This window comes from Suillus discolor (genome assembly GCF_016758755.1).
Source record: "Suillus discolor strain FC423 chromosome Unknown F5147scaffold_55, whole genome shotgun sequence".
Classification (NCBI taxonomy): Eukaryota; Fungi; Basidiomycota; class Agaricomycetes; order Boletales; family Suillaceae; genus Suillus; species Suillus discolor.
The window spans coordinates 183,110-199,424 of NW_024541302.1; the positions used below are offsets into that span (position 1 = coordinate 183,110).

Sequence of the window (16,315 nt, forward strand, 5' to 3'; positions counted from 1 at the left end):
TTTTTACCCCACTTCACCCTTTCACCCCTTCTCATCTAGCTATCATTCCTCACACACACTGATATGGGTGCCACAGGTGATGACCAGTCAGTATTACACAGGTGGGGGAACCCCATATCCAACACTTCTGGCCCCGGTTGATCTGGCGTCCGGTTGGAAGTCATGTTGAAGTGCGCTGCTCACGCCTCGGCTCCAATGTCTCAATCAACCACAGCCGGATAATGTTAGTTTTAATAATGCTGATTAGGTAATGATGACATGGCAACAATTGCATTCACACGATCACAATAAAAACTATTCCCAATAGAGAACCGGTTCTTGAACCGTGTATTCGGCAATCTCCAAAATCACCCGGACATTCGGTAATTTTCAAATTGCCCAAGTATCCATTGTTCCCTTCCAGATCTCTTCTTCAAGCTAACCTGCCACCACAATCATCTTACTGCTACAATGCCTTCCAATGCCACTACCACAACTGCTGCTGCTGCCACTGCCAACCAGGCGCTGATTGCTCTTCTTGATAGGCTGAATCAGCTGGTTGAACAGGTCCTGCGGTCCCAGTCAGAAGAGGAGAAAATGGGATTGAGCCAGACCATTGCGTCTCAATTGGTGTTACGACACACAGTCGTATGCGACTAGGATGATCTAAACAGCGACAACCACGACAGTGGTACCGAGTGCTGAGAGTCGTCGGCCTTTACAGACAAGCAAAGGTTGCGTACTCGAACGTAGCTCGTGGTGGTTAATGAGGGGTTACGCTGAGATGATAGCGGTTTACAGACAGTGAGAGGCATCACTGAAGGTACGAGTCGATGTCGAGCAGGTAGCTTTAGCGGGACAAGGAGTTCAAGGGTAAACCTAGTGAGATTAAAGTAAGGAACGTCTACTGTTAATCTTCGACCTTATATAAGGCTACTCTTCGTATCTAAGCTCAGCCTAAAGCTGGGTTCTAATCTGCTTATCTACATGAGTCAGAGATAGCGTCCATGAGGCGGGCTTCTATCGTAGATAGGATCCATGAGGCATCCTTCTATCAGTACATGAGGCAGCACGAGGCTTGCCTTCTATCTTGATAACATAAATAGGTCTTCTAGACCTATGTCGTCATGTGTCGTCACGTGCGGTCCAGACCGCTTATCTAAGCCGGCAGTTGCCGCTTATCGTCTATCATCATCTATTGTCATCTGTCATCATCTATCGTCATAGAGCTGGTGAGACTCCGGTATTGTCTATAGCCGTGCGGTGGCAGAGGGCTGTCTGCTGGCAGGGGACTCATGCCATGTTACTGTAACAATTGGTATGTTTCACATTCTTTTATGTATTGTATGTATTGATACCCTCCAAGAACGATGCAATCCATTCTTACCAGACAGTGGCTACCTACATCCCCCTTCGCCTGCTGTCAATGGCAGCTGAAATCCATCGGGCTCAGAGGGGTACCGTGCGCTTGGTGCAAGTACTGGATTGGAATCTAGTTGGGAGCAATGAGGACATCTGCTGGGGTCATCCCTTATACCCCAAGACATTGGGTCCAGCACCCAATGTTACCACCCCTACTGCTGGAGCCACTGGATCTGCACCTCAACCGGCACCTGTACCAGCACCTGCACCACCTTCCCTGTTGCCTCCTTCAATCGCTATTTTACCGGCTCCCAATACAACAATCGGCATCCCTGGAGGTAGCAACTCCGGTGCAATTCCGGGCCCATCCAAACCTCGCAAACGGCAATTTAGTGCCAGCCCCCCCCTGTCCAGTCAAGAAGGCCCGGAAGGCTGCCCGGAAGTCGAAGGTGATCTTGACCGACACCAATACTGACACTGATGGGATCCGCATTGGGAATGGTAAGGTGAAAGGCAAAGGCAAAGGCAAAGGCAAGGTCACCATCACCGGATAGTGACATTGAGCAAATGACCATCGATGTTGATCATGATCCGGAAGTTAATGTAAGTTGTTCCATTCATGTATTTAATACAACTGATCAGAGTACTCAGACCTGGAATTCAACATGCAACATGATGAAAAAGGTATGCTCATTTTTTCAATCTCAAAGCAGCCAATATTTATGTTCACAGAAATTACTGGTCATGGTCATCAGTACACGGCCGATGCCACCTGCAACAGCGGATGCGACTGATTCGGAATACGAACTGGAGGATGATGACGAAGATCGAATGGAGCCCACTGATGACTCCCAATCCAAGCAAAAGGTAAATATGATGTATCTCTACTGGTTGGTGACTTATCCAGATGTAGCCAAATGTCAAGCCGGCCAAAGGAGAAGAACCGGTATGTTTCAATATCATCACAGGTGGTTAGTACAGCTCATATCACCCTGTATTATAGTCCAAGTCTGGTAAATATGGCGCAGGAGCTGACCAGCCCAAGGTGAAGGGCAAGGCCAAGCATCCACATCCGGTAAGACATCCGGTACTTGTCATCCAGTAGTACCATACTGATTCTTCATAGAAACCCATTGGTGCGCCTCTACCGCCATGTGAGAGATGCACGACGATGCACTTGGAATGTGAGAGCTGGGTGACCAAGAGGGGTGAGGTTGCCCATACTTGCACCCTTTGCAATAAATGGAGGATGAAATGCATCCGGCCGATGCAACCAGACACGCCTGCAACCGGTACCAGTACAACCACCATGCCTACCCCGCCTGTCACACCCATCGCCACTCGATCAAAGACCACTGCAAAGAGCAAGACCAGTAAGCAGTCTAAACGAAAAGGCAAGTCTCTTATTTCAGCTCGTGTTTCTACTAATTGATTCTTCCAGACATTAATGCTCAGTGTCCTAGTCCCATCCCGGAGGAACCGGATGTTGATGTTGAGATGGACGCTGGAGTCACAACCACCGGTCTTCCCGGTACTGCCCCAGATGAAGTACCTGCGGTATCTGCGGACGATTTTTCTGTGGACCGGTGGATCGAACCCATGGATGACAGCATCTTACCTCCAGCGCCATTCATGGACACACCGGACAACATCCGGTACTCGCCCATCTATCCAGCTCATACTCAAAGACCTCCCTCCCCTCCAACTACTTCGATACCTCTTCAGTCTCACCGGTGTCCCCGTCCTTTAACTGATTTGGAGATGCAAGCCATGTTGGCCCAAATTCAGATTGACATGGATCAGCTCCGCACACGTGATGACATGATTCATGATGAGCTGTCTCATCGCATCGACCGGCTGCAAGCTGACTATACAGAGCAATTGAACAGCCAGAAGGGACTGGTGGATTACTTGACCATTCAGATGGGCAGCATTGCCCGGTACCTCAGGGACAACTCAAGAACCACTGCAGCAACAGCCTCAACACCACCCTCATTCAATCCACCACCCATTGTCATCCCTGGTACCCCCATATTTCCTGAGTTTGGCTCCATCAGTGCCTTGGGTCGCGCCGTCACCAACAATGTCTTTACTCCGGATGTGTTTTCAACCAATGCATGCCCTGGTGGCGATGGCTCACCGGTCACAAGGCATGAGCAGGCACCCGCACCCACCTCTACCTCTACCTCCACCATCAACCCTGTGCCTACCACAGGGGAATCCAGTCCACCCATGCATCCGGTTGGTGCACTTCCGGTACCACCTTCCACTGTCCCAATGCAATCTATGCCCTCTACTAGCACTCTTCGCACGTTCGTCACCGGGCCATCAAATGTGCCAGCGGATGGTCAGTCCATCTCAGCTCCTTTGCCCAACCGGTCATTTGCACCTCAATCCTGTCAACAAGGTCGGTCAGTGAGTGCTAGGCATGCCAAGAACACTTCCGGTAATGGGCCCAAGTAATGGTAGCATACATCATTCTTTTTTTCATTTTTACTTATGGTTTATACCGGTGAACGTCGTGTTGTGCTTTCAATGTTTACAGGACAGTTTGTTACATAATTATAAAGTTGACTTGCATAACCTGTTTGTGAACACTTGTAAGGCCAGTCTCATACCATGGTAGATTGTACCAGATGGTGTACTAGATTGACCAGTTCGTGTATCCAAGATATACCGGACGATAGGCTTGAGATGGATTATCGGTGTACTGGATAATATACCTACCGGATCATTTATTTACCTGATGCTAGATGAACCAGACCCACTGGTATCCATTGTGAACCGGATTCACAATTCACGATGTCCTATATACTAGCACATATTCCCTCGGCCCATCCGTTCACTAGGCCAACTCATATACCTGGCCCATCTGTTTGCCTTGGGTACACACATTTGTCCGGCCCACCCGTCTCCATTGTAAACTGGATTCACTATTGATAATATCCTATATCCTAGTACATTCCTATACTATTGTCTATATTATATACCCCCGGCCCATCTGTTTGCCTCGGGTACGCACATTCACTAGGCCCACTCATATACCCAGCCCATCTGTTTGCCTTGGGTACACACATTCATCTGGCCCACCCGTCTCCATTGTAAACCGGATTCACTATTCATAATTTCTTATATATTAGCACATTCCTATACTACTGTCTATATTATATACCCCCGGCCCATCCATTTGTCTCGGGTACATACATTCAGTCGGCCCATTCATATATCATGGTACAATTGTTGCCATGGGCCCACATGGGATGGCCCATCTCTATAGGTACATTGTCAAGCTGGGCTGTCCATCTGAGACGGGTGAATTCACTGAATGGGCTCCTGCGGGTGGTGGGTGGGGGTACCCTCGGGGTGTGGGTGGGGGTCTCAGCCTGGCCTACCCCTACCCTAACCCGTACCCTCCGCTCGGGTTGGCATCAAAACATATTATTACTCAAAGTAGAACTCCACTACTGTACATATGTCAAACTTTAATTGACACCCATATCAATCTACTAGTACTCAACTATTCAACAAACTCATGAGCCACCATGCAGCTTAACTTGTTCTCCAAGACGACAAAATGTGTCACAAAATTGACCGATGTAGCACTTGAGCTTGCGCTAGGCTTGTATTCAGCTAGTTTCCCATGCATGTCAAACACACGAATCACTTCCCAAATGTTATCCGACACTCATCCACTCAATCTGATGCTAACCCGCTCAATCTGATGTTTATCCACTAAACCCAACGCTAATCCGACAGACCCGACGTTTCCCGCGCATCGGACCCAATATTTTCCCATGCACTTGTCCTCCCTATGTCCTGTCCTGTTGTATCTATCCCCACTAGGTGCACAGTTATTCATTTTCACGTCGCTTGTTACAGTCAACTGCAACATCTACAAGAGCCCCCACTCTGCCAGACTCCCAACGCAGTGGCACGCCGCCAGCGTTTAGAATGACAGCAGTCTGAACCGCTGTGACACCACCCCTGGCCTAGAAGGCCATGTACCTGATCCATGGAGGCTGTACGCCTCATGGTCACCCTAGATTGGCACATGTTGATTGTTGCCGCCTCATAAAGATCTGGAGCACCCTTGGCGCCTCACACTTGATCAGATGTTATGCCTCATGTATCTTATCTATCCTCATGGTTGACCTCATGTCCTCTTATCTCATGATGCCATAGATCCATAGATATACTATTAGATACAGACTGAGCTTGAACCCTTATGTACAGACAGTATATAAGTAGACAGATTATTGTACTTAGACCTTACTTTAATCTACTAGGTAGATCCCCAGAACTTGGTCTTTAGCTTGTCTAATCCACTTGCTTCATTGAACACCTCGCTGCACTTCTAAGTCACTCCCTGCGCCTTAGCCGTATTCTCACTAGACCTTCATCTCAACGAGGCGCCTCCCCTTACCGAGATAGACAGAGAGACCTCTCGACATTCCGTCGACCTGTAAGAAGACCTCGACACGCTTCGCGCGACGGTCTATTTGGACCAGTGTTGAGAAGACTTATCCTAGTCGTAACATCGCTAACATTGTAGAACGCGTTATTACATGTCTGCAGTACATCATGTCTTATTACATAGGACATTGGACCCGAAAATCAGCGCTACTACTTTCGCCTATAGCACTCCGAAATTCTACATAGATACTATATATTTCGCATACCTCCTACCTATTTTACTTACCTTTCTACCTCCGAGTAGGAGGAGGTCATCCGATATTCATAGTTCTTAGTTGGATTCCGCAATATCATCCTTTCTTTATCCGAAGCATCTGACAGTGACCCGCCATTCGCTATCACCGACATTCGCCATATTCCCGATGCTAACCCGATGCTAACCCGATGCAACCCGAGGCAAACCCACTAACCCAAAAACATCAGACCCGATGTTTTTGACATCGGACTCGTAATTATACCTTTGGACTTTGTTTCCTGTGCTTCGGACTATCTTCCTTTTGTTGTAACTGATGATTCTAAAACCATACAGCAAACCCCTCGGGTCGAACGCACTTGTCTTGCAAGTATAGCAGACTAGGCTGTGCATGACCACAACATTTTTATATTGCTAAACACTTACTTCGTGTAGTGTCCAGCAATTGTTGTATCTCTACAGTGACCTTTGGATGACTCGGACAAACGCACGGAACTCTTCGGAAGGAAAATGGACTGTCGAGGAATATGTGTGTGGGACACCTAAGAGTTTGGCAGGATACGAGCCCAACGCCGATCCGAGTGCTACACCGGCTTGGCCCAAAAGCCACAGCTTTGGCCTGCAAAAAAATGGGGCCGGGCCAAAGCTGCCAATGACAACTGGCTTTGGCCTGGCCCTGGCCTGAGCCGTGGCTTGAATAGTAAAAATGTAGTCACTCGCATCTGCACTGAAAGATGTACATTTAGTTTCATCACTCACTTGGAATTCAAAAGCTCACACAAACAGGAAGCTCAGGAGAGTCTTGAGCGCGAGTTTGGCGATATCAAGAAGACGCACGAGTCTGAGCTCTGATGCGAATGCCGTGCACTCGAAGACAAAGACTCTGCACTGCGCAGCACCCTTGACTCTCACAATGCCAAGGCAACCTTGAAGCCATCCAAAGAGCTTGGGGATACCCATATGACTGTGTGGTTCTCATTGCAGCTAGAAGTTGACAGGCTGAAGCGTGATGTCAACCGTTTAGAGGATGAACTATCTTGTACAAGGAAAGATGTTGGCGACTGAGAGGGTACAGCTCGTGATCGTGAAGATCTGATTCATAAACTGCAGCTTGAAGTACAACAGCTCACCAGACAGCTCAACACCCAAACTCAAGTGTGTCTCAGCATCAAAGAACTAGTGTGAACCATAGTATTGTCTCTGAATGGGAAGAAGGTGGTCAGTGGGAGTGATGATGGTGGAGTCAGGTTGTGGGATATTGACACAGGCAAGCTTCACCACGCCATTCCCAACACCACAAACACCATGCGCAAACGCCCAGTGAACGTCAGCAACTGCTGACATGACTCAGATGAATACAGACAATGGACGAGAGCAGGAGGAGGGAAGCATCGGGTGGGATGCCAACAAGTGCATTGAGAGCAATGATGTTTGGGTTGATCTTGTCCGCCGGAGGTGAACCGACATGTGTCATCCTAAAGCCAATGATCAAAAGCACCAAAAACTACGATGAAATACATATGTATGATCAGCTATTTCATTTCCAGCAACATGCCAATTGGTGACAAGGGTATAGTTGGTATAGTTAAGAGACGTGAAGCACAATGGAAGTGATTAAAAAACTAAAACAAGATGAGATAGAAGCCAGATTCTCAGTTGAGCTTGGGCACCGCAAGGCTCAGGCACAGTTTCAAAAGCCATGGCCTGAGCCAGTGGCTTCAGCTTTTCATAATGTCAGGCCAGGCCAAAGCCGTCACCAGGCTGTGACTTTGGCCTGGCTTGGCTTGGCCTATTCAGGCCCAGCTTGGCCTGGCCCACGGCCTGAAGCTGGGCCGTGCACATCACTAACAACAACATATAGTAGGTTAAGGATAGTAGGCACTATCATTGGTGTGGTATTTGATTATGTGTCTGTGAAGTTTGTAAGACCTGTGGTATCTTGTGGCACCTTGTAAAACCTTGTGACACCTGTGATGAAATTGGTAGTTTGCTGATGAATCAACTACCTTATGTTACAGGCATCCGTAACACCTACAGGAGCCCCAGCTCTGCCTACGCCAGCCCCCGCTCTGCTAGACTCCCCACACGGCGGTGCGCCGCCTGCACTTAGAAAGACAGTGGTCTGGACCGCTGTGACGCCGCCCCTGGCGCTATGACCTGCCCCTGGCCTAGACGGCCTGGTACCTGATCCATGGAGGCTGTATGCCTCATGGTCACCCTAGATCAGTGCATGTATACCACATGTCGCTTCATGAAGATCCGGAGCGCCCTTGGCGCCTCACGGTACTTATGCGCAGTCACACTTGGCGCTGCATGCTTGATCAGAGGTTAAGCCTCATGTACCTTATCTGACCTCATGTCTTGTTATCATAGATCCTAGATATACTATAGATTACAGACTGAGCTAGAATACATATATGTAGCACATATAAGTAGACAGATTATTGTACTTAGACTTTACTTTAATCTACTAGGTTCATCCCAGAACTTGTTCAACTAAAGCCTCCCAGCTTAGCTGTCTAAGACCGCACTTCTAAGTCGCTCCCCGCTTCTTAGTCGGATCCACTAGCCCTGTATCTCGACGAGCGCCGTCTTACCGAGATCACTGGAGGAACCCTTGACATTCCGTCAAGCCGAGAACCACCCTCAGCTTCAGTAGACTCACTCGAGTCGTCGCTGAGAAGACCTATCCTAGTTCGCACACGCCGACCAACGGTCAGCGTAACACCTTAGACATACTTAGCTGCCTCAATTACATTTTTTAAGTAATCTAAGGTACAAAAAGGAAAACAAGGAACTCAGTGATTTCCTGATGCCTTGCTGCTTGTAGCAGTGCACTGATATATATCATATAAGAATTGCTAAGAATCCAAATATAGGCCTAATGATGCACAGACAGTGAGATAAAAATGATGTAGTCGCAAATATAGGCAGCTGACCAGGAGCCAAATAAACTGGATCAATACATCACCATTGCAGCTTGTACCAGTGCTCTTCATCACACTAATTCATGTATTACATCGATAAATTAAACTACAATTGCTAGGTAAGTAATGTATCATTATCAGTATAGCCTGTGCGTGTCCATACCTCAGCAATTCTTCTCCAGACGCTGATACTGTTTCTATAGCCTTTTCTAATAAAGTGAAATCCTACCCAGACGTCAAGGCTTCTCACTCAGCCTCAGATTAATTCTGCATCATACGCCTAAGCTCCACTTCCGGAACCCTCGCCTGAAATTCAATAGCGCATGGGACGTTTGGCATAAACGTGTTCGAGAACCCCATGTCATCCTGTGGCTTCGTAGGATCCAGACTCAGCTGAAAGGCCCGAAGAATAAGAAGCGAATTTATGAACACCGATCTGTAACATTTCAGATCAGATTCAGGAAATTATGTAGGTGGAGAGAATCATGACCTGTTCGCAACGTGTTGACCTGGGCATGCCCTGGAAGGAAGGACGATTAGAGAAAGTGCATCCCACAAGACAGTGCTTACCGCCGACCAAACCCATATACAAAGAATGCGAGATCATCTCTCAACCGACCTTGATCGTCAATCCAGCGCTGGGGCTTGAACGCATCAGGCTCGGGATAGACTTCTGGATCTCGAGAGATGGCCCTGAGGCGGTGACAATTTGATATGTGATACCTTGAAGGACATAGACTTACCAGTGGTTACCGATTACCGTAGTCCCAGCGGGAATGCAATAGTTTTCCTGCCAACAGAGGTAAGATTATCCTGTCACAACAAATCGTTCAAAAACACTTGCCCAAATGACGTCTTCAGTAGTGCGGTGACGGAATCCTGTGGGATGAACGATGTGAACGTCCGCACAGGAGTAACCATCGAGAAACTCACCAAAAGGAACCAACGGTCTCCATCTCAAAGCCTCAGATATAAAGGCCTCCAGACGAGGAAGGAATGGTCTATCGGCGAAAGTTGGTGCTTTGGCGAAAAATGAATCATTGGACAGAACTACAGTGCACAATCAAGCTACCTCGCTCTCTTCCGATGACTGCATCAAGCTCGGCCTGCACTTTAGCTTGCTCTTCAGGGAAATGTGCCGCTGCCATTAGCACCGTGCATATCGCTGTAGCAGTCTGTCACCCCACCTCAATGTATACAATCGTAAAAAAAAAACAGAAAGACGACTTACTGTTTCGGTTCCAGCTCCAAAAAAGGAGCCAGAAAGATACACCATCTCCATCTCTGTCAAGTCGTAGAGATACCCATTTTCCAAAAGGTATTTTGAAAACGAAGGTCCAATATCCTCATTCCTTTGCTGTGGAACAACTCAAACATCACATAAAAATAGGCAAGGCAATGCCTACCATGTGCAGTTTCACACGATTCAGCTGGTCTGTGTAGAGTCGCGTGGTCCTCTTAAAGTCGTCTTTTAATTCTGGCGCATACCAAGGAAGGTATTTGAGCCACGGTATCGAGTCTGCCCAGTAAGCACCAGGACGCAGGACTGCACGAAATCGGGACATGATGTAGCGAGCCTCCTGAACTTCGGGGTCAGTTGCCGATGTCGGCGAGGTCTTCCCATATGCAACTTTCAGGATCGTCGCTGCCGCATAACTTCCAAGAGCCCGTGAGTAACATACTACGAGACCCCGGCGCCACAGGTTGAAAACCGCTTACGTGGTCGCATGGTTCTGAAAGTTGCTTGGATCGTCAAGAATATTGAGGATTAGGGTTCTCGCTTGCGACATCTGCAGAGGTTGATAAGTCTCGGCTGATTTGGGCTGGAGATGCGTATGGAGTACTCTGCATCGCATCGAGAAGTAAGATGAGAGCTGTTTTAGCCTTTACAGTATCGCGACGACGAACCTACGCAGCCGACGCAGCCTGTCCCCAGCACGGCAGAAACCGAGGCTCAGTCCACGTGAAAGAATTTCTCCAGCAGCAACGAAGCGAGGTCGATCAGCTAGCATTCTACCCTGCTTCTCCATTATATCCATTGCGGCCTGTCAGGGCGTGTTGAGTTTGGAGATGCTAACTTATCATAAAAGGACTAACTTTGTAGCGGCCGATAATTACCATGTTCTGCATTCCCAAGCGGATGGTAATCAGAGGGCCATACTCATCAATCCACCGCGCCACAGTAAGAGATGGGCTGATCAGAAATGTAATATACAATTAGATCATAAAGATGAGGTTGTGGATATGAAACTTCACTCGCGAGGGGGCAGGAGGTGTCCCTGAAATCTCCAAGTTGGAGGGGTAGGTGGGAGAGGAAGGCGGCTATCTGATTTACGAAGGTAAACCCAAACAATCGTTCCAATTACTCCAACACAAGCCGCAACATCGAGGGTGAGCGACATGTTAACAGAAATGCGCAGGTCAGGAAGCTGTAGCATCGGAGGAGTTAGGATGGACCTCATTGAAAGTGCATTCAAGTTATTTAAATAAGGTTCCCTGCGCACAGGAAGAGACGGGTACTGTCATATCCCATTACGCATTACTGCACTTGAACAGTTGGGGATAAAGTCATAGCTTTGCATAAACGCCGGACACACCACTTGCGGTTGAACCGGACAAGACCTTGTCGGATCTTCGCGACTGCCGTCAAGCGAAGTATCAGTAGCATTCATGAATCACAATCAGCTCACTCTTGTGCACCGGCTATGAGTGTCGACTTCAACTAATACATGCTAGGTCAATGAATCGGGTATGAGGCCGTGGCGCTCAGGTATATGGTGCAGTTCACTGTGTCTGGAAACCAGACGTTTTAAAACCAGAGATCTTTGTGTACACCTGCAAAAACATACTCACAGACATGAATGTGTATGTGCGTTCCAGGCTGATAATCTGGATTACGAGTCACGTCTCCCTGATTAAGATCGTGCGACGTGTATGAGATTCTAGGCCGGTTCGTTGCACCTGCATAGTCTCGCAGTGTTTCCGAGTCGTGTGATTGCGACGTGAAAGCTTACCGATGCATACGGATAGAATGGGACAGCTTACCATATATTTATCGTAGCCGCAGCCACTGCCCACATCATTATGAGCCGACCTAGCTTGTTTTCGAAAACAGAGCGGACTTGTGGCGAAGAGTAGGAAAATCCAGTCCTATCGACAACGATGTGAACGGAACGCAGCCGACAGATAGGGCAACTCTTTGATATCCGAAAAGTGCAAAGTTCCCCGGGCCGATACAGCCTTAGCTAAACCACATCAACTAAAGCCAGGAATTGAGAATTCGAAGGCAGATACCGTTCGTTCCTGCCACAAAGATGCACAAAGATGAAAGTCTTGGCAGTATCAGTTACACAAGGAGCACTGGGATGCCGCCGCAGCATGCAAGCAAAACGCTCACTGTCATATTCTGCTAGAATAACAGTTGAGACTTCTTCCAAAAGGTTGACTCTTTTTGAAACTCATGAATCATTGATAGGGCATTACAGAGAAAAAACTTGAGGTGTCCGAGGATCAGCCAACAACGGTGGCACGGACAGATACTATCACACTGTAAGCAAGAACTTTTCGGGTGCAAGGATAAACACCACGTACAGCAAGGCACATGTACGGATCCAATCGCGACCTGGCAGAGATGAACGTTATCAACACCGTGGCGATGCATGCCAAGCTTATACCCAACTGCTACGGACCAAAACACGTAATCTGAAATTTGCCACGCCCACTACCACCACCAAAATGCCCATCACATCCCCAACGCTCGTTCCCCGTCCTCCAATCATCCCCGTCGTCCTCCCACGCGCACCCCAAGTAAACCCAACACCACTCCCAAAACTCGATCGCCATCCCGGCCGCATGGACACCCGACACGATCTCCAACGCGAAATCGACGATCTCTCAGATGAGGAAAACGAACTTGAAGATTCCGTACGTGCCCCCTCCTGAAGCTGAAGTCGTTCCTGCGATGCGATTCCCTACTATACTCCACGCAAATCATATCTTATTATATCATGTCCATATCGACGCGTGATCGACTGGAATAGAACTTGGGGATAAGGAATCGAGGGTTCCAGTGGCTCGTTCCTATTGGGCGGAACACGACGCAGTTGGAGAAGAACAGATGCCTGGTTTTTCGTGTTTCGTAGAAGACGATTCCGATGGTGCTGATACCGGCCAATCAGGCGGTGGCCCTTCTATGAACGAGGATGGCGAGGAGAACGACGATTCAGGAGCAGATCTGGATGCAAGCATGGATGATATGGATGATGAGGGTGAGACGGGGACAGCGAATGAAGCCGAGGATGCGAATGATATGACAAATGATTTTGAGGAGAGATCCAGCGATGCTTGATACGCCACACACGTCAAGTCAGAGCAGAGAAACCCGATAAAATTATAGGCGGAATCGATAAATCTTGGTGCGTGCGCATGCAAGATTTACGTTGAAATAGACATAATGCACAAATGAGTTAGATCCTTGTCGCTCATCTCCGCTTCCCAACGACGCCGAAGTCGTCATCACTACGAAGTTCAACCACCACAGACTCGGATCGAACCACTATGAACCCGATTCAAGAACTACCCCCCGAAAATATGTTACAGACAACGTCACACGTGTATGCCTTCTCCTAGGGCTAGCATTAGCCATGACCAATGGCCGTACCCATACTCGGATGTGGCCTGCTTTTGACGCTGTTATGAGCGCGCGGGGGAGGAAGGCGAGGGATGTGAAATCAGGTAATATCTCACTGCTGCAAATTTTGTGATATCGGAATGTTCTCGTGTCTGTCCATACTTCAGCAATTCTTCTCCAGAATTCTATAGCCTCTTTCTAATAAAGTGAAATCCTACCCAGACGTCAAGGCTCCTCACCCAGCCTCAGGATAATTCTGCATCGTACGCCTAAGCTCCACTTCCGGAACCCTCGCCTGAAATTCAATAGCGCATGGGACGTTTGGCATAAACGTGTTCGAGAACCCCATGTCATCCTGTGGCTTCATAGGATCCAGACTCAGCTGAAAGGCCCAAAGAATAAGAAGCGAGTTTATGAACACCGATCTGTAACATTTCAGATCAGATTCAGGAAATTATGTAGGTGAAGAGAATCATGACCTGTTCGCAACGTGTTGACCTGGGCATACCCTGGAAGGAAGAACAATCAAAGAAAGTGGATCCCACAGGACAGTGCTTACCGCCGACCAAACCCATATACAAAGAATGCGAGATCATCTCTCAACCGACCTTGATCGTCAATCCAGCGCTGGGGCTTGAACGCATCAGGCTCGGGATAGACTTCTGGATCTCGAGAGATGGCCCTGAGGCGGTGACAATTTGATATGTGATACCTTGAAGGACATAGACTTACCAGTGGTTGCCGAACACCGTAGTTCCAGCGGGAATGCAATAGTTTTCCTGCCGATGGATGTAAGATTATCCTCACGACAAATCGTTGAAAAGCACTTGCCCAAATGACGTCTTCAGTGGTTCGGTGGGGTAATCCTGTGGGATGCACTGTGTGAACGTTCGCACAGGAGTGACGATTAGAAACTCACCAAAAGGAACCAACGGTCTCCATCTCAAAGCCTCAGATATAAAGGCCTCCAGACGAGGAAGGAATGGTCTATCGGCGAAGGTCGGTGCTTTGGCGAAAAATGAATGGTTGGACAGAACTATAGTGCACAATCAAGCTACCTCGCTCTCTTCCGATGACTGCATCAAGCTCGGCCTGCACTTTAGCTTGCTCTTCAGGGAAATGCGCAGCTGCCATTAGCACCGTGCATATCGCTGTAGCAGTCTGTCGCCCCACCTCAGTGTATACGATCGTAAAAAGAAAACAGAAAGACGCCTTACTGTTTCGGTTCCAGCTCCAAAAAAGCCACCAGCAAGATATGCCATCTCCATCTCTGTCAAGTCGTACAGATGTCGATTCTCTAGAACGTATTTTGAAAACGATGGGCCAATGTCCTCATTCCTCTGCTGTGGAATAACTCAGACATCACGCAGAGATAGGCAAGGCAATGCCTACCATGTGCAGTTTCACACAATTCAGTTGGTCTGTGTAGAGTCGCGTGGCCCTCCTATAATCGTCTCTTAATTCTGGCGCATACCAAGGAAGGTATTTGAGCCACGGTATGGATTCTGCCCAGTAAGCACCGGGGCGCAGGACTGTACGAAGTCGGGATATGAGGTGGCGAGCCTCCTTAACTTCGGGGTCAGTTGCCGATGTCGCCGAGGTCTTCCCATATGCAACCTGCAAGATCGTAGCTGCGGCATAACTTCCAAGAGCGCGTAAGTAACATACTACGAGACCCCGGCGCCAACATGTAGTAAACCGCTTACGTTATCGCATGGTTCTGAAAGTTGCTTGGATCGTCAAGAATGTTGAGGATTAGAGTTCTCGCTTGCGACATCTGCAGAGGTTGATACTCATCGGCTGATTTGGGCTGGAGATGCGTATGGAGTACTCTGTATCGCATCAAGAAACATAAGAGCCGATTGAGCCTTTTCAGTATCGCGACGACGAACCTACGCATCCGACGCAGCTTGTCCCCAACATGTATAAAAACGAGGCTCTGTCCGCGTGTAAGAATGTCTCCAGCAGCAACGAGGCGAGGTCTATCAGCTAGCGTTCTACCCTGCTTCTCCATTATATCCACTGCGGCCTGTCAGGGAGTGTTGAGTTTGGAGATACTAACTTGTCATAAAGGGACTAACCTTGTAGCGGCCGATGATAACCGTGTTCTGTATTCCTGAGCGGATAGTAATCAGAGGGCCATACTCGTCAATCCACCGCGCCAAAGTAAGAGATGGGCTGATCAGAAATGTGATACAATTAGATCATAAAGATGAGGTCGCAGATATGAAACTTTACTCGCGAGGGGGCAGGAAGTGTCCCTGAAGTCTCGAAGTTGGAGGAGAAGGTGGGAGAGGAAGGCGGCTATCTGATTTACGAAGGTAAACCCAAACAATCGTTCCTATTGCCCCAACACAAGCCGCAACATCGAGAATGAGCGACTTGTTATCAGAAATGCGTAGGTCGGGGAGCTGTAGCATTGGAGGAGTTAGGATGGACCTCATCGAAAGTCCATTTGTAAGTTGTTTAAATAAGGTTCCCTGCACCAACCCTAGGGACAGGAACAGACCTGTATATACTGTCATATCCAATTACGCATTACTCCAGGGATGAAATGATGGCCCTGGGAAAATACCGTAAGAGGACATACAGTGTGGAGACCGGACAAGATCTTGTCGAATCTTCGCCACTTGCCGTCGGCGAAGTATCGGTAGCAATCATGAATTACAATTGGCTTACTCCTTCATGGCCTTGTGCACTGGCTATGAGTGTCGACTTTAACACGTGCAGGGTCGTATGATGCCGACGATG

The 16,315-nt window shown here is 48.3% G+C and overlaps 4 protein-coding genes across 4 annotated transcripts; 2 read left to right on the top strand and 2 right to left on the bottom strand.

Annotated features, from left to right (window-relative positions):
- Positions 1-1,405: 1,405 nt before the first annotated feature.
- F5147DRAFT_655633 (uncharacterized protein) lies at positions 1,406-3,804 on the top strand (the record flags this gene model as incomplete). The annotated part of the gene is made up of 8 exons (XM_041434002.1): positions 1,406-1,790; positions 1,940-1,944; positions 1,993-2,025; positions 2,074-2,208; positions 2,255-2,287; positions 2,345-2,416; positions 2,468-2,714; positions 2,783-3,804. The coding sequence occupies 8 exons, from the start codon at positions 1,406-1,408 to the stop codon at positions 3,802-3,804; spliced, it is 1,932 nt and encodes a 643-aa protein (XP_041289453.1).
- A 5,391-nt stretch (positions 3,805-9,195) lies between these two features.
- Positions 9,196-11,336, bottom strand: F5147DRAFT_777101 (cytochrome P450; the record flags this gene model as incomplete). Its single annotated transcript, XM_041441945.1, has 13 exons — positions 9,196-9,370; positions 9,425-9,454; positions 9,505-9,627; positions 9,678-9,724; positions 9,773-9,813; positions 9,868-9,954; positions 10,007-10,109; positions 10,166-10,291; positions 10,341-10,590; positions 10,654-10,779; positions 10,843-10,979; positions 11,032-11,128; positions 11,191-11,336. 13 exons carry the CDS (start codon positions 11,334-11,336, stop codon positions 9,196-9,198), a joined length of 1,488 nt encoding a protein of 495 aa, XP_041289454.1.
- Positions 11,337-12,607: 1,271 nt separating this feature from the next.
- On the top strand, positions 12,608-13,282 carry F5147DRAFT_839271 (uncharacterized protein; the record flags this gene model as incomplete). The annotated part of the gene is made up of 2 exons (XM_041444204.1): positions 12,608-12,858; positions 12,989-13,282. The coding sequence occupies exons 1-2, from the start codon at positions 12,670-12,672 to the stop codon at positions 13,280-13,282; spliced, it is 483 nt and encodes a 160-aa protein (XP_041289455.1). The 5' UTR covers positions 12,608-12,669.
- Positions 13,283-13,799: 517 nt separating this feature from the next.
- F5147DRAFT_777103 (cytochrome P450) lies at positions 13,800-15,984 on the bottom strand (the record flags this gene model as incomplete). The annotated part of the gene is made up of 12 exons (XM_041441946.1): positions 13,800-13,989; positions 14,044-14,073; positions 14,124-14,246; positions 14,297-14,343; positions 14,392-14,570; positions 14,623-14,725; positions 14,782-14,907; positions 14,957-15,206; positions 15,271-15,396; positions 15,457-15,593; positions 15,646-15,742; positions 15,803-15,984. The coding sequence occupies 12 exons, from the start codon at positions 15,982-15,984 to the stop codon at positions 13,800-13,802; spliced, it is 1,590 nt and encodes a 529-aa protein (XP_041289456.1).
- Positions 15,985-16,315: the final 331 nt, after the last annotated feature.